This window comes from Natator depressus, chromosome 18, assembly GCF_965152275.1.
Source record: "Natator depressus isolate rNatDep1 chromosome 18, rNatDep2.hap1, whole genome shotgun sequence".
Lineage (NCBI taxonomy): Eukaryota > Metazoa > Chordata > Testudines > Cheloniidae > Natator > Natator depressus.
Window position 1 is genome coordinate 4536859 of NC_134251.1, and position 24857 is coordinate 4561715.

The 24857-nt window shown below is 54.0% G+C and overlaps 1 protein-coding gene across 2 annotated transcripts in view; it reads left to right on the top strand.

Moving 5' to 3' along the window:
- EPHA8 (EPH receptor A8) overlaps positions 1–24857 on the top strand; it is a 136318-nt gene that overhangs the window by 25028 nt on the left and 86433 nt on the right. For both annotated transcript variants that reach the window (XM_074934118.1, XM_074934117.1), the window contains exon 2: positions 5204–5268. In XM_074934118.1, coding sequence (XP_074790219.1) covers positions 5224–5268 — 45 coding nt within the window. In that variant the 5' untranslated portion in view covers positions 5204–5223. The remainder of the gene's footprint in view (positions 1–5203; positions 5269–24857) is intronic.

A 24857-nucleotide genomic window follows, 5' to 3' on the forward strand; every position in this document is an offset into this window, starting at 1 on the left:
GTGGCAGCCCTGCCCAGAGTCCAGGTACCATCCCGCTGAGCAGGGCTGTAGACACCCCTATCCGAGAGGGAGTCAGTGTCTGGCCTTTCTGAGCACCTTTCGCCTGCCTGCCACATCGCCAGAGCAAGCTCGAGCCAGCAGCGTTTCACTCGCATGCTCACGGCATGTGGGCAGGGCGTGTGGGTGCCGTGCCAGCTGTGTCTGCTACCAAAGGGCTGTCGAGCTGGTGGTGGGCGGTATGTGTGGGGGTCTGAGGCCCGGTGCTGGCAAAGTGGAGGGAGTGTTACAGGCCATGGCAGGGGTGGTTCCATGCCAGAGGGTTAAGAGATCGTGAAAGCCAAAGATCAAGCAGTAGCGAAGCAGGGAAAGGCTGGAGAGAGCGGGTGGGAGGATCGATTGCTGGTCGATAGAAGCAATGGAAGGTCAGTTTGTCCTGCTCCTGATACAAGGCTGAGCCTGCCAAGAGACTCCGGAAATCCGCAATCTCCTGTTTGCCTTACAAGCTTTATTGACTGAAGCATCCAGGGAAACATACCAGGTGCAGAGCGTTTCTGGGGCAGGCGTGCGCTTCCCGCAGGCTAATTCCAAGCAGTAGCTGAGCTGCTGGGCACATCAGTATGGGGCTAATGGGAGCCAAGCGTATCAGATTGCAGCCCGCAGGCAATCTCCCCCCTCTCTGCTTTTATTCCATGCTGGTTTCCTCTCCTTCTCCCAGAAGACATAGAACTGGCTTAAATAGAAAACTCTTGAGAGTGTGTAAAGGCATCCTTGTCCCTCCCCTGGCCTAAGCAGCTTTCCTCTCCCTGGATTGATTTGTCTGGGCCTCTTCCTTAAGCTGGGCTCCCAGTAGTAGGAGGGCATTAGAAGGGGTGACTTTGATGGCACCCCTCTTGCAGTCTCTCCCCTGCAGTCTGTTCTTGAGAACTCCAGTCTCTCGTGTGGTGTTAGCAGAGTCGTGGAGGGGGGTAGCTGCTTCTGGCTGGGAAGTGGGGCAGCGTTTGGTCTGCAGACTTCAAAGCCAGATCACACCATGCATGAAGTGAGTTGAAAGGGCTCAGCTGAGCCTCCAGAAGACAATGAGAAACTGCCAGCCCAGCGAGGTGAGTGCTGCACTGGGCTGGGGCAGGCTCAGAAGAATGTCTCAAGTCCTTCCCGTCTTCTCCTTGCCCCTCCTGCTCTCTGTCCTCTCCCACCTCCCATTTCCTCAGGAGGGGCTGATACATGGAAGTGCCCCCTGTGCTGGACGTTGCATGGATCCTTGTTGCAGAGGACCCTGATCTGCAGCAGTTTGTAGAGCCTGGTTGAGCACACAGCCCCCTGTTAGCAGAACATCACCAGAGCTAGAGCTGTGTCCCTTCCCAGCCCAGCAAGGGACCTGCACTATGAACTCTCAGTGACCCCAGGTGAGAAGGGCCCTTGCAAATCGGCCTGTTACCCTTAGTCAGCTCCTCACTGTCTGTGAGCTGAGTAACAGCCGTGGACCTCAGTGCCCCAAAGGGTGAGACCCTCAGCAGGGTTTAATCGGGTGCAAGGTGCTGCCCTGTGCGGGGATGGGTGAGGGTCAGGGCAGAGCAAACAGGAATCAGACCCATGCACCCATGCTCCCCCACACTCACAGCTCCCCTAAAGATCTGTCATGCTGGCTTCACTTCTGGTTTGCTCTGCAGTCACCGTTCACCTCTCCCAGCTCTGCACTGTCCCTTCCCGTAGGAGGTAAGTGGGGAGAGACGCTGGGAGAGGGGTCCGGGGGCATTTGTTCCCTCTGCCTACATCTCACCGCTTGATACCTGCTTGCTTTGCCCTGATGATGATGCAGGCCCCAGCCCACTCAGCCACAGACTCTGAGAGCAGAACTAGCACCCTGCTAATTGTCCAGCTCTTGTCACCCTTGCGGCCACAGTAGCTGAGGGCTCCTGCCTGTCAGGTCTGGACCAGGGGCTTGCGGCATCTGTCATTAGTATCAGAGGAGCTAGTCAAGACATCTACAGTTGTAATCCAGGTAGCTGTAAATGTTCACCTCTAGAACAAAGTCCGCAGGATGGGGGGCTCTCTCCTGGGAAGCAGGGACTCTGAAAAAGATTTGTGGGAGGGGGTGCATACTGAGCTGAACACACTCTCCCAGTGCGACCCTGTGACCAAAAGGGCTAATGTGATTATGGGATGCAAGAACAGGGGACTCTCGAGTAGGAGCACAGAGGTCATTTTACATCTGTGTTTGGCATTGGTGTGACTGCTGCTGGAATCCTGTGTCCACTTCTGGTGCTCATGATTCAAGGAGGATGTTGCTATATTAGAGATGGTTCAGCCAAGAGCCACAAGAATGATTAAAGGATTAGAAAACCTGCCTTAGAGTGATAGACTCAAGGAGCTCCATCTATGTAGCTTAACAAAGAGAAGATTAAGGGGTGACTTGATCACAGAGTGTAAGTGTCCACATGGGGAATAAATGTTTAATAATGGGCTCTTCGATCTAGCAGAGGAAGGTCTAACACGATCCAATGGCTGGAAGTTGGAGCTGGAAAATTGAGGTTGGAAGCGAGACATACATTTTTGACAGTGAGGGTAAATAACCATTGGAACAATTTACCAAGGGTTGTGGAGGATTCTCCATCATTGACCGTTTTTAAATGAAGATTGGATATTGTTCTAAAAGATCTGCTCTAGGAATTATTCTGGGGAAGTTTTCTGGTCTGGGGGATATGGGAGGTCAGACTAGGTGATCACAGTGGTCTCTTCTGGCCTTGGAATCCATGGAGCTCTGAGTGTAGGTGGATATGGGAGCACACAGTACTCCTGAGGGCATTCTGCGCCAAAAAATAAAAGTTCTGTGCACAATATTTTAAAATTCTGCAAATTTTATTTGTCAAATAAATGTGGAGGCTCCAGCGTAGCACTGAGGAACACAGGCCACTGGCTGCACAGAGGTGGAAGATCACTATGCAGCCCACCCCGGGACACAGACTCAGCCGTGAGGCTGCACCCAACCCTGACACAGCACAAGGACCGGGCCTGTCCCAGAAAAACATGAGGGCCCTTCCCCTCTGTGCCAGGTGCACCAGGCGTGGGCAGGCAGGCTCAGCCCAGCAGGATGCAAGTGTGGAGAGGCTTAGTGTGGGGGGATCCAGGTGTGGGTTGAGAGGGTTCTGTGTGAGGCAATCTGGGTGCGGGTGGCTCAGTGGGGGATCTGTGTATGTGGGGTGGATCTGGATGCACAGGGGCTTGTTGGGGAGTTCTGGGTGCAACGGTAAAGGGACTCTGCAGGGGGGTCCAGGTGAAGGTGGTTGGGGCTCAGCATGGGGGAGTCTTGGTGTGGAGGGGATAGAGTTTGGTGTGGGCTCTGGGTGTGGGGGACTCAGTGGGGTGGGGAATCGGGTGCAACTGGTTGGGGCTCGGTGGGGTGCAGGGGCAGTGGGGCTCATCGGGGGAGTTCTGCGTGTGGGGGTGAGGCTTGACAGGAGGGCCTGGGTATGAGGGGGTCTGGATGCGTGGGGGTTGGATGGATGGGGGAACAGCTCCCTGTAGAGGGATCCCTCCTCCTGCAGCTGAGGAGTGATGGGTGCAGAAAGTGGCGGGAGGGGGTTTGAAGAGCTTCCTGCAGCTGCGGGAGAAATCTGGGGTAAGTCTGACCCAGCCCCAGATGCTGTGCAGGGGAAGAGGACGTCCTGTCCTCCCCAGCCCAGCTGAGCTAGTAGCTGAGCCTGGTGCAGGGTAGGAACCACCAGCCAGGCTTTCCTCAGTTCCACCCCTTGCCTCACAGTGATTTATCTCTCTGCTGGCTGCCCTGGGTACCTGAAACATACTGCTGGGGAGGGTCGCATGACTGCTCTTGTGGCTTCCCTTTGCTTCCCTGTCAGAAAGTCAGTTTTCTGCGGGGAAACAAAGACATCTGTGGGGGACATAAATTCTGCACATGCACAGTGGTGCAGAATTCCCCAGGAGTAACACAGCCTCATGGTCCTGCACTTAGGACGGAAGAATCCCATGCAATGCTACAGACTAGGGACCAAATGGCTAGGCAGCAGTTCTGCAGAGAAGGACCTAGGGGTTACAGTGGACGAGAAGCTGGATATGAGTCAACAATGTGCTCTTGTTGCCAAGAAGGCCAATGGCATTTTGGGATGTATAAGTAGGGGCATTGCCAGCAGATCGAGGGACATGATCATTCCCCTCTATTCGACATTGGTGAGGCTTCATCTGGAGTACTGTGTCCAGTTTTGGGCCCCACACTACAAGAAGGATGTGGAAAAATTGGAAAGCATCCAGCGGAGGGCAACAAAAATGATTAGGGGGCTGGAACACATGACTTCTGAGGAGAGGCTGAGGAAACTGGGATTGTTTAGTCTGCGGAAGAGAAGAATGAGGGGGGATTTGATAGCTGCTTTCAACTACCTGAAAGGGGGTTCCAAAGAGGATGGATCTAGACTGTTCTCAGTGGTAGCAGATGACAGAACAAGAAGCAATGGTCTCAAGTTGCAGTGGGGCAGGTCTAGATTGGATATTAGGAAAAACTATTTCACTAGGAGGGTGGTGAAGCACTGGAATGCGTTACCTAGGGAGGTGGTGGAATCTCCTTCATTTGAGGTTTTTATGGTCGGGCTTGACAAAGCCCTGGCTGGGATGATTTAGTTGGTGTTGGTCCTGCTTTGAGCAGGGGGTTGGACTAGATGACCTCCTGAGGTCCCTTTCAACCCTGATATTCTATGATTCTATGGCCTCACGGTGTAGGTGGGTGTGCTGCAGGGTGGGAGCATAGAGCCTCACGGTGTAGGTGGGTGTGCTGCAGGGTGGGAGCACAGAGCGTCACGGTGTAGGTGGGTGTGCAGCAGGGTGGGAGCACAGAGCGTCACGGTGTAGCTTGGGTTGTGCTGCAGGGTGGGAGCACAGAGCGTCACGGTGTAGCTTGGGTTGTGCTGCGGGGTGGGAGCACAGAGCGTCACGGTGTAGCTTGGGTTGTGCTGCGGGGTGGGAGCACAGAGCGTCACGGTGTAGCTTGGGTTGTGCTGCGGGGTGGGAGCACAGAGCGTCACGGTGTAGCTTGGGTTGTGCTGCGGGGTGGGAGCACAGAGCGTCACGGTGTAGCTTGGGTTGTGCTGCGGGGTGGGAGCACAGAGCGTCACGGTGTAGCTTGGGTTGTGCTGCTTTTCAGGGTGTTTGTGAAAGGTGAGCAGTTTTCTAATGCATTTTTTCCTCCCATGTTTTCCAGTGAACTTGCTGGACACAGCAATGATCCCCGGGGACTGGGGCTGGCTGACCTACCCATCGCACGGGGTGAGTATGAGGCTATCGGCACACTGACGAAATGGGGTCTATGGCAGCCGGCAGGGCATGTTGCCTGTGGCCCTTCTGGGCAGCTTTGGTGTAAATGGAAAGGAGACAGCAATGCCTTCTCCCTGTTGAACATACAAGCCTCTTCAGCCTGCAGCTGAGCCTAGCAGAGTTTGCCAGAAGGGCCTGTAGCACAGTCCTGTTGCCCTCGGACGTCTCCTCGGCACGGGTGGGTGTTCCGTGGTGAGGTGTTCTCAGGCCCCACGCGGCTGTACTGGGCTGAGCATGCTCAGGAGTTGGAGTCTCCTTTGGTTGTTGTCTAGCACAACGCAGGAGGTTGGCGTTACACGGCAGTTTCTTATCAGCCTCAAGATTACAATTTGCACTAATAGAGCAACAGGGATATTTGTGTGGCAGGAAACTGGTATTGTTAAAAGACAACTCTGTAAGACCGCGTCGCTGGTGACACACCTTGACGGGCCATGAAAGGGCTGGAACCACGATCCCCCGATTTCTACCCCCAGCTGGGAACAGCACAAGCTGTCGCCATCACGCGTACCCACAAGCAAGCAAGCCATGCAGACACACCTGTATTCAAACACAGCAACTGTGCTCCAAACATGTGCACACCTCCCCTCCCCCTCATGTGGACACACACACACACACACACACACACACACACAGAGTTCCCCATGTTCGACTTCCCCCACCCATGGACAGCACCCCTGACAACACACGTTTATAGTGACCCAGCCTGGGAGCAAAATACCAACCAACACCAATTTGTTTGCCCAGTTACTGTTTGCCTTCTGCAGACTGCGCCTTCTCAGCTGTGATTTGCAGCCCATCTGCTCCTCTCCCGGATGCCTGTGTCACCGAGTGCCCCAACTCCCTGTTGGCATTATGCTGAGCACTGCAACAGGCCAGTGTCAAAGCCAGAGTCACAAGCTGGAAATGGGACTTGGAGAGGGCCAGGTTCTCATGAGGGTTTAGCCATAGCCCTGTGGTTTCATTGTCTCCATTGGGCACATTGAGCCTCCCTCACACTGAATAGCACCTTCCTGGGCCAGACACGGACTCAGGTGCACTTCAGGATGAGACGGGATCAGCATCTGGCCACACATGTGCACATCTGTGAGTCAGGGAGGGGCTGTTAGGTAATGCCGCCAGCCGTTTCCCACTAATCAGCGGCTGTTGGCTGTGGTGGTGTTGGTGCCTGCTCTGAGACTTGTGCTCATCCAATCAGGGAACAAAAACAGTCCCACTCGTTACGTGGCTAATCAGAACGAAGCAACACAGCTTCTAGCGGAACTGAAATGTGCCGGAGTGGCCTTCTCAAAAGTGTTGAGTTTTTATGGTCCCCTCTTTTTCCTCTCTTCTCTAAACTACATGGCCCTAATCTCTTCAATCCCTTCTCATAGAGGAATCATTCCAAGGCTCCAACCATTTTCTCTGATCTGTTGCTGGAGTCTTTCTCTCTCTGCTCTATCTGTTTGAGAAGGAGTGATCCGAACTGTGAATTCTTAATAATAACGATGAGGAGATTTTATGTAGAATATTATCAAATATGTAAGTACATCAAATCCTTGGCTCAGCTCTGACTTTAATTTTAGAAACTGCAATGATGAGTACCCTGCAAACAGAATATATTGTAGGTGGTTAGACCTTTTCCAGCCACGCTGCCTTACTGCACACAAGCGTCAGACCTCACAATATGGTCTCCAATGCTTTGTCCAACCTAGGTTTAAATACTCAGGCAATGAGGCTTTTGCCACATCCTTCAGGAAACAGTTTCCGCATGTTCATACAGGACAACCCTGCTTCGGTGCTGCTTCTGACATTCAGAGTCAATTTTCCTTTGTTCACTTTCATTCCGCTCCCCTTTGTAACATCCTTTGTAACACAATTCCTTCCCCTCCTAGGTAGTCACATCCTTCAAACACTCAAGGACTGTTGTCACATCTTGCCCTGTGACTGTTCCTTTGCCAAGCTCTATCTGCCGCATTCAGCCCTTTCAATCCCTCCCACCAGCTCTCTAGTGAATCCTTTTGGTTAATCTTCCGGGGCTAGACCCCAGCAGGTGTAAATCAGCGTATCTGCATTGACTGCAGTGGATCGTTGCCCATTTACACTAGCTTAGGATCTGCCCTGATGTGTAGTTTTGCATCCTAAGTTAATTTTCTTATTCTCCTGGGTCCCTCTGTTGCCTGAGACACAGCTGAGCACATCCTCTGCCTTTGTGTTCACTCGTCTCTTGGCTCCTGCTTCCTCTCCCGCTGTGCTGACTGCTCATTCAGCATCTCCGCATTCTTCTTTCTGCTCCTGTGCCATTTGTCTTTAGTTCCCTCCTCTTCTTGCCTCTTTGGGCGACCTCTGCTACTCCCATAGCTAGAGCCACCACCTCCATGCTGATAACATCCAAACCTCTCTGTCCAGCCTCCACCCTCTCTTGCAGCCGCTGGTGGCTTCTCTCAGGTGTCCTGCCACCAACTCACACTCACTCTCTCCAGGATGAACTTCTTTAACTGACAACTCCGCTAGCCTTCCTGTCTCCCAGGCCTGTGACTGTGGTGTCCTTGACTCGGCTTTCTCCTCTTTCCCATGTGGTCACCTCCAGGCTAGAGTCAGTCTATCAAAACTGTTTCACTTTGTATAAATAATTAAATATTGAGCAGGACGGAGGCAGCCCAGTGGGCAGAGCATTGACCTGCGATCTGGGAGATTCCAGCTCAAGTCTCTATGTCAAATGAGGCAGAGCTGGGCCTGAAGGTGAGTCTCTTAACACCCTGGTGAGTGCCAGGCTAGGCTTGTCAAAACCAGGAGGTTTCTGCAAAACATTTTGGTTTAAACAGAACAGCATTATTCAATGGAAAAAAGGTTGGTTGAAAAACTTTCGATCAACTCCACCTTTACGCTGTCTGGGTTTCAGCAATGGTGGCTTCCTAGCATGCCAGCTCCCCAGCTCCTGGCCTCCTAAACTAGGATAGGCAGAAGGTCCCTAAAAGTGTGTGTGGGGGGGAGGGCGATGGCGTCCCAACTGTGCCCTGGTCCCTGCACCACCCGTTCTCCCTGAACCCCCACCCTTGTACCTCCCATTCCCCCGAGGCCCCGCCCCCATGCTGCCCATTCCCCCAAGATCCTGCCCTCACTCTGCCCCTTCTCCCCAAGTCCCCTGCTTCCTTCACTCTGTCACTTGCCCTTATGCCCGGTAAAAAGTGGGAGGACCCTGGCCCCCTAGCTCCCTCTGTTCCTGCACCCTGTCCTAAACCCATTTGTTGCTTTGAATAAACAGTTTCACTTCCTGTGTTTCCTGTTCCATATTTGCCACTTAAAATACCCTTTGAAGATGTGCCCTCGTGACGATTTCTCCATTGACCGGTGAACGTTACCCCAAATGAGCATCTCATTACCCTCTGTCCAACAGCCTGTGCTTTGAATCCAGGTCTGTCCTGGCTGGCGAGGGCCAGCAGGGGATGCTGTGTCTGATGCTGATGGGGATTGTCAACACCTGTCCATAGGGAGGGCAGCTGCTGTGTCCAGAGAATGTCACTCGCTGCACTGATGATCTGGCTAGCTACTGCCCTGTCTGCCATCTCGCATTGTTGGTTCGGAGTCTACGAAGGTTGTGGCTCCAACAATTTTCAGACCAGCTTGATGCCTCTGGCAGCCTTGAGTCCTGGCGGTGTGGTTTCAGGACTGGGTACCGCACTGCTGGCCTTGGCAGGCCTCCTGGCGATGAGTTAAGATTGTGTGCCCACGCCAGTATTGCTACCCTGGGAGTGGCCAAAGCAGCACAATATCACCGGGCGGCATGGGGCAGGGCTCCTGCTCCCTGAGGGTGTTCTCGTGTGGAGCTCCACGGCATGCCCCTCCCCTTCCTTCTCAGTGTGTAGGGGGCCGCTGGAAGGGCTTGCAATGCGATATGCCTGCAGGCTGCTGATGGCACCCAGCTCTCCATCACTGCCTCCCCAAGCCCAGCTAGAACTCCTAAGACCTGGCCCAGGGGCAGATGAGACTGGCACATGGGTGAGAGCTGGTTGGCTGAGCTCAATCTAGGTAAGATAGCGGCTCGTGGTTGGGGAGCAAGCAGAAGATAGCTGAGGGTTATGGCTGTCCCACGTGCTGAGGATGCGTCTGCCATGAGTTCCCAAGCTGGGGGGCAGTTGGGGCTCTAGCTGCTGTGAAGCACTACCATGCAGAAGCACTATCTGGGTGGCTTTCTACCATTCATTCGGGGCTAGACAGTTGTGACCATTTCTTTCAGATACAGCCCTTACTGCATCGTCCACGCTTTTGCCACCGCTCGCTTAGACGCTGCACGGGGCTCTGCAGGGGCTGCACTCCAAGGGCCTGTCTCCACAGCTGCTGGGAGGGTGACATGCATCCTCTAGCTGTGCTCTGGCCTGCACCTGAAAATAGCAGTGTGACTGCAAGGGCACGGGCAGCTCGGGCTAGCCACCTAAGGAACATACCCAGGAGTCAGGTGGGATTGTACTAAGGCGGCTAGCCTGCGCCACCCATGTCACCATGGCCCCACTGCTATCTTTAGGTGCTAGCTCCAGCAGAGCTAGCAGATATTCAACTCCCTGCGCTGGGAATTACACCTCCCAGCAGCTGTGTAGACGGACCCCGTGACAACCTGGAGACAGGAGCTGGTGCGGAATGCTGCAGCTTCTCCCTGGAGCAGTGTGTCTCAGAGGGAGCCTGTGCCACTGTGCCAGCTCCAACAGCCATGTGGTGCCAGGGTCGTGGGGTAGAATTTAAGGCATTGTTTTTTCCCTGTGGAGCCCCCAGTGGTTTGGGACCTGCCTGCCTGAGAGATGCTCGTCTCCTTGTGCCATCCTGCCCCCGCTGAAATTAGTGTGGATGTCTGAGTTGCCCCCTCCCCCTGCTGCATAACAGAGAGGCAGGGCAGTCTCTGTCAGGGCCCCAGACCTTAGAATGTAACCCGCTCTTCCCCCCGCTGGCATCTGCTGCCCATCAGGGCCTGTTCTCAGACCAGCTACTGACCCAAGCTGTGGGAGGGAGGGGCTGCGGGGGCAGCTGTTGGCCTGGGGAAGGGGAATATTGTCACACTGGGATTTTACTGAGCCTGGTTGTTTTTGGCAAAGGCGTCTTGAGCTCAGGCTCCTCTCTGAAAAGCTACCTAACTAAATAAAGCTCTTGCTCTCCCCCCTAGGGCTGGCTCTCCGTGGTCCTGGCCTGAATGACCAGGCTTCAGGGTGTTAATTGCCTTGGCTGGAGGGTCACCCTGAAGGCATCTCAGCCTGCGTGGAAGATGCAGGTCTCCTCTAATGCTGAGCCTTCATTCCCAGCATTAATTCTGTCCCATGTGAAATATGGCTCACGGCCAGACTAATCTGTCATAGACGCCTCCTGTCGAGGGATGGAATTTCCCACTCTAGCTTCTTCCATCAAGAGACAGGCCATCTCATCCTTCACCCCCCGAGCCACGCCCCCCAGCGCGCTCATTGCCTCCCTTTCCTCCCAGCAGGGCCGTGCTCTAAGCCTGCTGCCAGGTGCAGCCCCCAGGCGCACACCAAGCGCTGGTGGGTTTCCCTCGGCACGGGCACCCGGTGAGCTGCCAATGTGCTCTGTGTGCACTACAAGAGCACAGAGCACCAGCCCCTAAAGGGGCGCCATCTGCCGGGGGCTCAAGGGAAGGATAACCCCAAACTAGCATCATCTATCAGGTTCTGCCTAATTACAAGGCGGGAGCTCCATGGGATGCCCCAGGGGACCTTGGCAGCCTGGTACCAATGGTATTCGCTTGGTGGGGAACATGGCAATCCTGTTCAAGTGCTAATGTTAGCAGAGTTGCCATGAGGGCCCCACAGAGCAGGCTGCTGGAGCCCCTGCTCCTCCACTCGGAGGCCTCTAGGAATGTCACAGCAAAGCTCCGCTTTCGCTTAAGAGCAACAGGAGCCTTCGAGGCTTCTAGCCCCGCTGTTCGTCCATGCACTCCGCTTCCTGCCTCCCCAGATTCCCCCAGCTGAGACCCCTACTCCCCTGGGCCCCTCTTTACACCCCTCCAGGACGCCTGCCCTGCTGCATCTCTCACGGTTCTCCTGTCCTCCACGTCCTGGTTTAGCCCAGCAGACTGGCTCGGAAAGGCAGCTTAGACCAGTCCGTGTTTATATGCATTGCGCTTTACCCAGTTTGAAACAGCTTGTTACTTTTGATGCTCACCCCGACTCTCCCCAAAACACTGGCTGGTTTCTCCTCAGCAAGAGGAAACAAAACACACCCGGACCTTCTGGGCCCAGCCAGGTTGAAACTCTGATGGCTCTGGAAAGGCAATTGCCCAGGGATGAGCTGCAGCATGCCGAATTTCAGGAGGATCATTGTCTTCTGAGGGAGTCAGGGGGTTGTGAAAACTGGGCTTTGTTTTTCTTTACTGTTCAATGTGGTCTTGGTATCATGGCAGCCTTGGCTTCCTCCATCACGTCTCTCTGCAAACAGTGCCTGCCCCTAGGCTGGGATGGGTCAGCAAGCGCCCGTGGGGATGGTGTGTGTTCTCATGTGGACCGTTGTCTGTTAGGAGCGGGACCAAGAGGCTAACAACCATATTTCCAAGAGGCCCCTAGCAAGCTGTAGCTGCAGATGGTGATAACTTTCAGTCATCATTGCCCTAGATTGGATTTGGACCGGCAGCCTCAAAAAGGACCTCCTCCCTCACTTTCAGCTGCAGCTGGTGGGAGGCGCTGGTGAGTTGCTCTGTCTGAGCCCCACAGACAGAGGTGCCAGGGCCGGAAGCACAAACGCAGCCGCCTGAGTGCGCTCGGGCTGGGCGCCCTTTGACCCCAGGGAAGGGCAGGCAGCGGGAAGTGTTGGGGTCTGGTTTGACATTTCCTCTCTCTGGGTGATTAACGGGTGCGTAACTGGCTGTAATAGCCACACTGACTGTCACCCTCCATCTCGGTGACACATGCAGGGGGAGGAAGGGTTAGTGGGGGCCGCCCTGTTCCCGCAGGCTTCCACTCCTCTCAATTAAAACTTCAAAGCGCTCCTGAGAGATTCACGGCCAACTCCCTCCCTGGAACCATTCCCTTCACGCTGACAATTAAAGTCTTCTCAGTGCCGTCAAACAGCCTCATTTCCCGCTTCTCGCCCTGCCCTTTGCCAGTCCCTGCCACAAAGTGCCCCAGTACCCTCCTCCCCTGTGGCCGCATAGCATATGACCCATCAGCCCCTCTGCAAATTGCCTTTCTACTGACTAATTAAAATGCTGATGAGATGAGTCAACATGTTATTAATTATTGTATCATCTCCTTTGATTTACAAAGTCAAACAGGAAATGATTTTGTTCAGATACCGAGTATCTAAAGAGGCTGAATGATTCTTGCAATGCTAATTACGAAGGGAACGCCTGGATGGCACAACCCCCCCTCCCCTCCCCTCGCCCCCACTCCCCATGATGTCCCCTGCACCTCCACCAGGACCTCTGGCAGCTGGTGCTGCAGCCTCCTCCCTCCTGCTCTGCTCAATCCCAGGGGACAGAAAGGACCAGGCAACTTATATGGACGGGACAATGCAAAGAAGAAGATGTCATGCCAGAGGGGTGTGACTATGCTAATAGCTGTGTTAAATCCCTAAGCATGCCCAGTGGGATCTAGATACTTCCAGAAGCCTTAGCCAGGCCTCCAACCAGACTGAAAAACTGCCCTTTCACTAGTGAACAAAGGGCCACCCTCTCTCTCACGGCCTGTGTGGCCAGTGCTGGTTCTCATGTAACTCACAGTCTGTGGTCGATGTGGGACTCTTTCTGTCATGGCAGTCAAAGCACTTACCCTGCCTGACCCCACCCTCTCTCACCTGGATGCACACACACGTGGACACACAGCGGGACAGTCTCACCACACACAAACACGGACACATTTGCCTTTGTGAAGGCTCTTAGCTCTGAGAGGATCTGGCCGCCTGCCTCCTGTCAGTCCGGGGAGGAGAACTGAGGGGCAGCTTTCTCTAGTGGTGAGAGCAGGGAGGCGGGATAGACCCCCAGCTTTACCATTCACCTTACCAGGTAGCCTTGGGCAAGATGCTCAACTTCCTCATGCCTCATCTCTCCCTCTGCACAATGGGGCTAATAATACAGACCTCCCCCACAGGGGGCAGTTTGTGAAGGTTAGTCACTCAGTGATTGACAAGTGATTTTATAAGTGTTGTGAGATCCTGGATAAATATCCTGGTCATTGTCATCTGCTTGTTAGCGAGGATCCTGGCAACTGCTCTGTGAACACGGACTCCATTGGTGATCTGGCAGTAGAGCCTGGTTTGTAATCTCTCCGTCTGTCTGTCTGGGTAACAGTCAGTTGCCCGCAGTGTGTTGCTCAGAAGAAATCGCTGCTTGTTTTCCAGACTGATTTCCTGGTACGTGGCAGGTGCCTCACTCTCTGTCACTCTCGGTTGAACTGTGCGGCTGCTTTTGGGTGCCCTGAACGCAGGCCAGGAACAAAAACCCCCCAAACCAGCTTGTCATCGCTCTGGAATAATCCAAAAAGTATCAGTGGAATTGCACCAAATTTGCTTAAACAACCAGCTGAGATGCACGCCACAGGAGAAGCTGCCTGTCGTGTTTGTGCGTTACTGATGAAAGTTTCCTGCTGGTGAAGCACTAGCGGGGTAGCCGGGGGCTGATCTCCTGCATCAACGGAGCAGTCACAGCACAGACAGCAGGAGCGTCTGGCTCATTGCCCCGCTAAAGGTCTCTCCCACTTCTGGCAGGAGAGGCCTTGGCCTCTCTCCCGAGCCTGCTGCCAGGAAAGCCATTGGGACCTGAAGCCTCCCACCGGACAGCCAGTCAATGGCAACAGCTCTTGGGTCGGAGTGAGCCAGGCCGGCTCTTTTTCTACAAGGCATTTGTACCATCACACTAGAGGCGAGGGGCTTCCTACCCCATGGCCAACCCCTCAGCCATCCTGGGTGCTATCAGCTGGGAGAGTTCACTGCTCCGGAAGGCCTGGGCTAAGAACGGAGACGCTTTGCTGCTTACAAGGACAGTGGCCCTTGTCAGACAGCCTTTGAATGCAGGAACTCCCATCTGCATTGTTTGTAACTGCCTAGCACAGAACATGGGGGTGGGGCCCTCCCCTCCGGAGGGGACCCCTGAGCCATGGGTCTGCAGGTGCAGCAGAGTATCAGGCAACAATGGTCAGGAATATCTAGGCTTTTACAGCTGCCCAGGACCGCCTTGGCCTGCCATGAGATTTCCGGGGGTTTCTCTGGCAGGTCTGGGCTCTGCCTGCATGAATATTGGCACTGAAAGCAGAGTACAGAACACACCACAGTGCAGCTAATATTCATTTAAAAATGGGTACGTCAGGAGGAGCGGAGCCTTTGAAAATAAAGATTTTAAACAAGATAAAAGCACTTACAGCTAATTCCCTGGATGCTGGTAACTACCAGCAGTTAAGGGCCTGAGGTAAAGCTCAGGGTAGTTAACTGCCTAACAAATCCCTTGTTAGCCATCACAGTGACTGATTTTATGGGGATTGTCGCTATTAAAAACCCCATTTAATGCTTTATTGCTACAATAATGTGGGTTATTTTCCCTCTTCCACTTGACTGTGCTGCTGGCTCCTGGGAAGGACTCGCGGCGCAGTGCCCATCAGGGAAGAGCTCAGGACATTTCTGGGGGCAGTGGCAGCTCTACCATGCTGGCAGGACCAGCAGTGAAGGCTCCGTGGCTGTCCCCCGTAGGCATGATCCCAGGACTGGGTAGGCCTGGGGTCCCCTGGCTTGGCACAGCCAGAGGGTGGGAGCCATTTGGGGGATTGTCATGGAAAATAGCAAGGCTGAGGCTCTTTCATGGAGCCAGGCTTTTCTCCTTATGTGTTCGTTCCCTTCGACTTCCCCTCTTCCTCCTCGTCCCCCTCCGTTGCACCATGCAGGCCCTGGGGAGATTTCGGAGACCTTGCTCAGCCGCAGAGCTATCTGCTGTTTGCATCTTTTCCCTTTTATAATCTGGTATTTCTTTTTTTATAACTTATGTTGACTTTAATTTAAACTATTAAACGAGCCCCTGAATGCTGATGGAATCGCACTCCCTCCCCCCGCCGCGCACTCGCCGCGCTAATTATGATGTCCTCATTTTCATCTCTCTGGGGGATCTTATCACAGTGACGGGAGACGAGCTGAGCTTCGTTTAATAAAAGCCACTTCAAACCAGCAGCCAGGAGCAGGCCGAAGTGAGCGTGGCTGGAGAGGCCAGGTGCACGCACAGCGCCCTCATTATTGAACTGATCCTTATCCCCTCCTCCTCAGCCCCTCACTCAAAGTCAGCTCTGCCAGGCAGAGACGCCTCTCCCGGGAAGGACAACTAGCCTGGAGGCCCTGTAATTACAGTAAAAGAGAGAAACCCTTAAAGTCACAGAGTTGCCTAACGCCTGTCCCTGGGTGCTGAATCTCTCCACGCACACACAGGATGGGATCTTGTCCCACGCTGGTGGCCCAGGAGCACAGGGACCTAGTGACACTCCTGAGTTGATGCGGGATCACTCCAGGCCCTCTTCAGGCAGGACACACTCTGGGTTAATAAAAAGACCTAGCTTTGATATAGTTCTTTTAATCAGTGGCACTAGCTTCCCATCAGTAGAAGTTACCAGGAGATCAGACACTTGGTTTGGACAAGCTCTTGGTAGCCTTTGCTAGAGTGAGCTATCAGGGATGGGAAAGACCTCTCCAGATCATTCCTTCCAACCAGAGGGAATATTCCCAGGGAATCCCAAATGATAGGACATCCACCACTCCCCACGGGGGTCTGGTCTGCGGCCCAACAGACCCTCTGGCAGAGAGACAGTACCTCCCCTGTTGTTACTATGAATTATTTGTGTTACTGTAGCACCCAGGAGCCCTAGTCATGGCCCAGCCATCATGGTATATGAAAACAGGAGACAAAGACGGCCCCTGCCCCGAGGAATGAGCCCCTTGGGGTTTCTTGAGTTGGTGTTTCCAGATGCTGAGCCTTCCCCCTTCGCTGTGCTGATCGCGCCCAGCACCTGCAGAGGTGCTGCAGAAAGCTGTTCCCTCCCGCTGCATCACTCGTAGTTCAGGCTCTGGCTGTCTTGCCCATCAGAAGTAGAGGGAGCAACTGACCCACCCAGCGTCGTACCTGCCCGCAGCAAGGTAAAAGAAAGTGTTCAGTGGTGCCCATTGGGCCTGCTTGTGTCTGCCCCCATCCCCAACAGCTTGGCATGATGGAGGGTGGGACCTGGGAGCCACACCCTGGGCCCGACATGTTTACACGGCGCAGCGGATAATGGTGACGACTGGCTGATCTCTAACAGCTTGCATCAGAGGAGCTCAGAGTGCTTGGGAAACCCTGAAGGAGCTACACCGCCGCCCTCTCTGCGAGGCTGGGAGGGGTTCTACAGAGGGGAAAACCAAGGCATAGAGAGATACATAAGGCACCAAGGCATAGGCGCCGACTCTGTGGGTACTCCAGGCTGGAGCACCCCTGGGGAAAAAATGGTGGGTGCTCAGCACCCACCGGCAGCTCCCCAATCAGCCCCACTCCTTTCCCAGAGCCTCCCACCCACTGATGGGTCCCACCGATCAGTGCCTCCTCTTCCCTCCCCGTGTTCCGCGGCGTGCAGGAGGCTCTGGGTGGGAGGGGGAAGAGTGAGGAGTAGGCATGCTCGGGGGAGGGGGTAGAACAGGGCGGAAAGAGACAGGGGTGGGGCGAGGGTGAGAAGAGGCGGGGAGCAGACTTCGGGGAAGGGGTCGGGAGGGCGGGGCCTGGGGCAGATTGGGAAGTCAGCACCTGTGCACCAAGAGCATCCAGGGAGGTTGTGGCAGCCTTGCCAGGCCAGGGGGTTCCAAAGAGGATGGCTCTAGACTGTTCTCAATGGTAGCAGATGACAGAACGAGGAGTAATGGTCTCAAGTTGCAATGGGGGAGGTTTAGATTGGATATTAGGAAAAACTTTTTCACTAAGAGGGTGGTGAAACACTGGAATGCGTTACCTAGGGAGGTGGTAGAATCTCCTTCCTTAGAGGTTTTTAAGGTCAGGCTTGACAAAGCCCTGGCTGGGATGATTTAACTGGGAATTGGTCCTGCTTCGAGCAGGGGGTTGGACTAGATGACCTTCTGGGGTCCCTTCCAACCCTGATATTCTATGATTCTATGATTCTATGAACAGGATGGTAGCTGGTCATAGGGAGCAGGGCTGAGCACGGCACGCTCTGCGCTAGAATGGCAGCAGGGGAGTAGCCGTTCAGTCTTCTGCCCAGGAGCTGGGATCGGGGCAGGAGGAATCCTTAGCCCACGAGCTGGAATCTTCCTACACTAAGAGATGCTGAAGCAGAGGGTGGCCATCCTGACTTGCTTTCTGTTGAAGTTTTCCTTGCTCCGTGTCTCTCCCTGCGTCCCTGGTTTCAGACCCTGGAGTGGAGGCCAGGATGGCTGGACCCCTGCCCACCACCCCTCATGGCGAATCCCCCCAGGGGCTCAGGGCCTTGCTAGAGCTGCTGGGTGATCCCAGTGACCCTGGCCCCGAAGGACTAGTCCAGAGAGGATGGGTCTGCGCTGCCTGTAGCAGGCAGGACTCGACTCCCTCATTCTGTTATTTCCCAGACCCAGTGTAGGTCAGCGTCAGTATCTCAGCGCTGTTATTGGGTGCTGGTTCCCCGTGTGTGCCGCCTGCAGCCAGGCTGGGGTCGTTCCATGGCTCCACCCATTAGGCTGGAGAAGTCTTTGCTAGAGAAGCCCCGTGCAGTCTGTGCTCGGAGGCGGAGCAGCGAGTGGCAGGCTGAGTCAGGCATGTTGGTTGCCGCCCCAGAGGCAAGCGATGCACATTAGCGGAGCCCTGAGAAAGGAAACCTGTTTACATCACGGAGGGGAGGCTGGGGCAGCCCAGAGTCGCTGCTTTGCACTCCAGTTCTAAGGTAGGTCAGTCTCAAAGACCTGCCCAGCCTCCCTGCCTGCTGCTCCCCGCAAACGTCCCAGGCCCCCGACCCACCTCCGCTTTCCAGTAGCAGCCTGAGTGTCAAGGGTGAGAATTCTTCTCAGGAGCCGTCAGATGCCTGCAAAGGGAGGAGAGAGCGAGGCGTGGGGAAGGCCAGACTGGGAAGGTCATGGGCCTGCTGGCTGGCAAGCACCACACCATGCTGAGTGCTGGCCTGCAGTGCAGAGAATGAGCCATGTAGCTCTGAAAGCCAAGCCATGGTGCCAAGGGCAGAGGCCGCACAGGAGAGGCCCTGTGGAGGTGGAGTAAGGTCTGACCCCACTGACGTGGTCTTATTAGGGGGCCGGGGCAAAGAGCAAGCAAAGAACACCTGAAAAGCAGGAAGGTCCCCTGCAGGTTTGACCTTGGGTTGAGGCCAGCCAGGGAACAGGCTGGGCTAACAGTATCACCCCCAGCCACCTGCGTAGTGACCACCCACCTGAGCATGCCCGAGAGGTGCTCAGCAGTATTGTAGAGAGGCCTTGCCATCAGGCATGGGCAGGTGTGGCTTGGGCGTGGCACGAGCAGGGTGAATGTGTGTGACCCAGGAACCTCTTAGTGCCAACCGACAAGGGGCATGGAGAGGGTGCAGAGGGGTAACAGGGATCTTCTGGGCCTCGTATACACAATCCAAGAAGTGTCATGGGAGGTGTCAACTGAAAGCGAGTGTCATACTGGTCATCAAAATCATGGTGAGACGCATGTTTGGATGTTATAAGTAGGGATGTACGTAGGTTGAATGTTATGTTCTTATGGTCTGTGCGTAGGGACAGGTCACCAGGTTTGTTATCAGACAAGAAGTGTTTCTCTAGCTGGCTGTTTACATGTTAATTAAGTATTGCACAGGTCACAGTCGGCTCCACTCACCAGTCTGAGCAAAATGCTAACAAAGGGTTGTGAAAACTTCAAAGAGAGAAAAGTACCAGGGAAGCAAGCAGCTGTGGGGGGACACTACCCTATCTGGAGGGGCACAGCAAAGATTTTGTCAAGTATATTTAGGGAACAAAGAAGACACCCTAGCATCCTTCACTGGGTAAGTAAATGGACAGTGAGTTTGCTTCATGAAAAAAGGATCTCAGCCAGGCTTGGGTGAAAACACTGAGGAGAACTTTGGATGAGATAAGTGTCTGAGACAGGGGGTTAGCCTGTGAGTTAAGTGTAGTTTCTAGGAAGCGTGTTGTGATTTTGTTTTATATGTAGCCATTTGTTCCCAATATTTTTACTCACTATCACGTCACTCTCTGTTCTTTGATAATACCCGGATCCATGTTTTCACTATAAATATATCTCAGTGCTGTGTGTTCCGCAGAAGCTGTGTTCTAGGGTAGGACTCATTAGGGGCAGTGTACTGCTCCTTTGGGAACCGCGGGACTGGTGATTCTGTGAGGGTTCAGGGGATAAGTGGCTGGACTCTGGCTTGTCACGTTCCCCAGAGAGCCCTGTTCTTTGCTTGCCCTGAGCCCCAGCTCCCAGTGACACCTCGCAGCGGAGAGCTCACGCGGTGTCTGGTGAGCACTGGGGGCAGTGAGCGATCCTGGGGCTGCACCTCATGGCACTGACAGTGGGGTGGGCAGGCGCCTTTTCCAGCCCACAATTGCAATTAATGTCTCAATGGGCTCAGCAGGGAAAAGACAGAAAACAGACATTGGTGTCGTTTGTGCCCAATGAATTGTGACAATGGCTTTAGCGTCCTCCCCCGCACATTTCCCTGCGCGCTGGAGAACGGCTTTCCACTCACTCCAGGGAGGGGAGTGCCCTGTTGTGCTGTAGTGGGATGTGCCACTCCCTCCAGCGCTGTGTTGTGTTGTGCTATAGCGTGGTACATGTCCTGGCTCCTGTCCCCTCAGCTCCCCCTGGGCCCATGGGGTTTGCTGACTCTTTTTATTGCTTTGGTAGGACAGGGCCCTGGACAGGGCCGGCAGATTGGGGGCGAACAGGGGCTGGAAACGTTCACTTACCAATCTTAACTCAGCCCTTTCTCACCCCAGAGAGAGAACCCCATGTTGTTACTTCACAAATGCGTTTCTGTTTGTGTGAATACTAACAGCCTGGTCTGATGCAGTGACACGACCCCTCACTCTTCCCCAGTGTATCGGGAAGGAGCCTGCCTAGGTGGGGGTTGGTGGGGTGTTTTCCATGTGATCATGGCGGATGTGGAGAAGTTCAACTGGCCAATCTGGAGCATTGGCTTGGGAGCGATTGCATCAGTGAATGAGGCCATCAAAGTCCTGGACCAGGATGATGGCAGAGGGGCTGTAATCATGGACTGGGTTTGCCGCTTTGTCTTTGTGAGCCATTGGTCAATGGGAAGTGGATGTGGTGCCTGGGGCAAAAGGCCAGAGAGAAGGTTGGGTTCCGTTTTTCTTTGAGGATTTCTAGACTCCTGCTAGTTCAAGTTATAACCTGCTGAGGCCTTGTCTTCACTGCAGAGTTAACTTAAGTGTCGGCCCTGTCCTGTCTCCCATCCACACACAAACCTTTCACTTGAGTGTGTTGCACTTTTGAGGCTATGTCTACAGTGTGCTACAGTGCGGCCCACGGGGGGGTGTGAACTGCTGCGTGCACCAGAGCGTTGCACTTGAACTGTCCTGTGTGGATGCTGCTGGCACAAACTAACAGGTACCTAGTTCACCTTAGCGAACAGGACTGTGTTAACGTGAGCTAGGTGCCTTTTAGTTCGTGCGGCAGTGTCCACATGGGGCAGCTAGATTGCAACACTTTGGTGCGCTCTGCAATTCCCGTGGCTGCACTGTGGTGCAAGGTAGACAAGCCTGACCTCGAGTTGGCTGCCCTGGCTGGGGGCGCAGGCTAATGCTCATCGGCTGCTGACCCAATCGCTCTGTGCAGTTCCAGTGTTACTTCGCAGTGTGTCCACTCTCACTGGAGCTGGACTAACTCGAGGGATAGCTCAGTGGTTTGAGCATTGGCCTGCTAAACCCAGGGTTGTGAGTTCAATCCTTGAGGGGGCCATTTAGGGATCTGGGGCAAAAATTGGGGATTTGGTCCTGCTTTGAGCAGGGAGACTAGATGACCTCCTGAGGTCCCTTCCAACCCTGATATTCTATGATTCTATGGGGGGGGGGGGTTAACCTGAATGCAGATAACTCAAGTAAACCCTGCAGTGAAGACAAAGCCAGAATGCTCAGCTGCCAGAGGCTTGTTTGTTAAGTTTCACTCCACGTCCCCAAATGTGCTGAAGATGGAATCCCTACAATTCAGGGTAGCCAGAGGCAGGGGCTATGAACTCTGCAGGAGTCCTGCGCCCACTGGGTATGTCAACTGCACTTTAGGCTGATTGTAGCACAGGTAGGCATACCAAAGCTAGCTTTAATCTAGCCTGGGTAACAATAGCAGTGAAGGTGCACGGCCTGGACCCTGCGCAGGCTAGCAAGCCGATGAGCTTGTACAGGGGCAGCTAGCCTGCACCTCTTCACTGCTACTGTTATCTGGGCTAGATAGATGAAAGCTAGCAGGGTATGGTTTTACAATCACCCCATAAACTTCTGGGTAGACATACCCATTCTCTCTGGTGCTGCACAGTTGCTGGGGTCGGAAAGCGGTCCTACCCAGCTGACACATGGCCTTTCTGAATGCCATCCTGGGCATATTTCTAACATGCCCGTCACATGGTGTCTGTGGGGTGGATGCACGAGACGCCTCAATGCAGCTGTATAATTTTGGAGGTGATTTTTGTAGTAAGCAGAAGTTCATTTTTCCAGAGCGAGTGACTAACTTTTCAATTATGCATCAGCATATTTCAATATCCCCTTTGAACTCATTTTCCTTGAGGCCTAATGACTGCAACACACGGGAAGTTCCTCTCTTTTCCAGGCAAGTCTGAGCTCTAGGACAGCAATAGAAAGTTAGGAGACTTTTCCAGAAGTGAGTGCATTTTGGAAGTTGCAGGTGCATTTTGGAAGTTGGAGGTTCAACCCTCCTTAAACCTTGTGAGATGCAAAAAAGTTCTCCTCTTGCAGGAGACTAGAGATGCAAAATTTCTGCCAGAAAGGAGGTTTGTTTTTGCTGGAGATAGAGGCAGTAGGAAGCGTGAACTGTCCCAGTGTCATTCCATCCCTACTAACCATGTGCTCACATGATGTGGTGCAGAAGGAGCCAACAGGCCTGAGGTCAGCAGGGCTAGACAGGATAATATGCGGTTTGGCAAAGCAGAGTTGAGAGTTCTCAGCTCAAGTGGCTTCGCACTTCCAGGGACCAGCATGTCCTGCACCTTGGGAAAGCAGGGCCCATGCGGCTGCTTACAGCATCTGGGGGTGACAGGGCCAGGGCCATTTTGATGGGCTTGGTGTCTGGGTTAAAGAGCTTGAGCTGAAGTGGGTTTGTGGCAGAGGCCTTGGGGGTAGGAGGCAGCACACATGGATTCAGGGGTCAGATTCTGAAACACAAGTGACATTTCTAAGGGCTTGGTTCAGATCTCAAAGATCTTTGCTAGTGAAACGTGCTTGCACCCTGTGTCATATTGCCCTCTAGCGGCTCCTCCACATACAGGGTAACAGCCTACTGCTACTTCTACTCTAGTACTCCTTCGACTTTAGTGGTCGAGGTCTCTGCTGTGGATCTGAAGGTCCTGAGTTCAAACACCACTGCTGAAACACGGGGCGGGGCATTGTTGTCGTGGCAATAAGTATTATAGTGTCCGTGGCACTTGGGCAGATCTGCCAGGAGCCCCAGTGTCCTGACAGAGTCCAGGCCTTCCGTAGCAGGCAAGGCATCAGCAAGGGCCATGGCTGAGCCAGGGGCCTGCCCCCAGTGTCACTCTGCATGTCACTCTCTGGCAGTTCATGCGAAGGGCAAGTACAGCGTCCGGGGGTGGGGGCAGTATCATTCCAAAGCTCCAGCCCACTCCCAGCAGGGTCTGAGCCCTTACCACATTCAAACGAGTCTCTGCTCCAGAGCTCCTGGCTCCCTCCTGCCCTCCCTCCCTTCCCCACCTAGACACACAGGATCCCTGCCTTTGGGGGATTGGGCCCTTCAGCCCATTGGCTGGGCCCCACTGCTGCATCCTGTGGGGCTTCCACTTGGGTGGCACCGTGGCGTGCGCTGGGATGCCCTGGGCTGGGGAGAGGGACTAGGGCTCAGGACCAGAGAAAGTAGAAGAATGGGGCTAGTCTCGGTGGAAGGAGAGAGAGGGAGGAGGACAAGAGTGGGAGGTGGCAAGGCAGGAGACCAGGTAAGTTTGGAGGAGCCCCAGACCAGAGCCCCATTTTCAGCATGACAGTCACTCACCGGGCTGTGTTCAGAGCTGTGCTGATGGCTGAGTCTGGGGGGATCACTGGTCAGGGCAGCCACTCAAGGAGCAGTGTGCAAGGAAGATACGGGAGAGTCCCAAGGCACCTCTCCGGTCAGCCTCTCTCATTGCAGCTGCAGTGTTTGCGAGTTAGATGGCAGCAGGACATCTTGTGCTGCCCCTCAGTCTAGGGCCTCTACTAGGCACAGCAAACAAGTCGCAGAGAGGGAGGCTTGAGCAGGGATTATTACTACAGATTTTCTGGAGCCCAAACCTTTGTTTTATGCCAGGACCTGGCCCCTTCTGGTGGCTCTGGCTGATTTCTGGAACCCCCTCCAAAAAAAAAAAAAAGCAACCTGCAATGTGCTCCTTTAGTTAAGGAGGAGAAAAAGCGAGGTAGGAGATTGGTCAGAGGCCCCATGTGCCAGCTCTCGGTGCCAGGGGCAGGAAGGAAGCTGGAACGGGTCTGTTGGCAGGGATAGGAGCTTGGCTAATTGATGCAAGAATGCACTTTCCAGTCCCGACGTCACAGAACTCTGCAGGAAAGGTAGCTTGTGTGCTTTTCATTTTTTGCTCTTTGTTGTTTGTCATTCAACAGTCACCTCTTTAAAATGTTTGTCATCCAGTCAGGGAGCAGAAGCTGGGACCGAAGGGACCAATCACACACCATTACTAACCGTGTCCAGCTGCAGTGGACGGTTTGTGAGCTTCCCAGAACCTGAGATCTGCTCCCAGGAACTCTGGTGAATCCTCACGAACAGGGAACACGCCCAAGGAAATCAGGGTGGGTTTGTGTTAGCCGATGGCCAAGGATGTTTGGTGAGGTGCCAGCTATGCCCGTTTTATACCATCCGTGACTTTAACCACTAGGACGCACTGTCCCTTCGCGGTGGGCAGCCCGGGCTAGGCTGACGGATGCCCCAAGGTCCTAAACACCCGTGACTTTAACTGCTAGAGCTCAGAGCTCCTTCGCAGTGGGCAGTCAACACTGACTGACAGGTGCCCCAATGGCAGCACTAAGAGCCTCTCCACACCCGTGACTTTAACTGCTAGAGCTCAGAGCTCCTTCGCAGTGGGCAGTCAGGATTGACTGACAGGCGCCCCAAGAGTTTGCCCCGTGGAGGCGGCACAACTCAACGCTAGGCTCTTAGTACTCTCACCTAATGGCCAGGCTTTATAGCCAAAACGGCTGAGGTTCTTTAATTGTGTTGGCTGCTTTACAGTAAACCAGAGAAACAAGTCAGGCTTATGCACAAATGGTTACCAAAATTTATTAAACTAGATTCTAATCATGTGGTTACAAAATTGCTAGTGCCTACTTATTTAAATGTAGAGATGTTACACACACAAACAAATTACAAAACTGAAGCCACAATCCCAAAGAAAGAAAAAGTATAGAGCTCT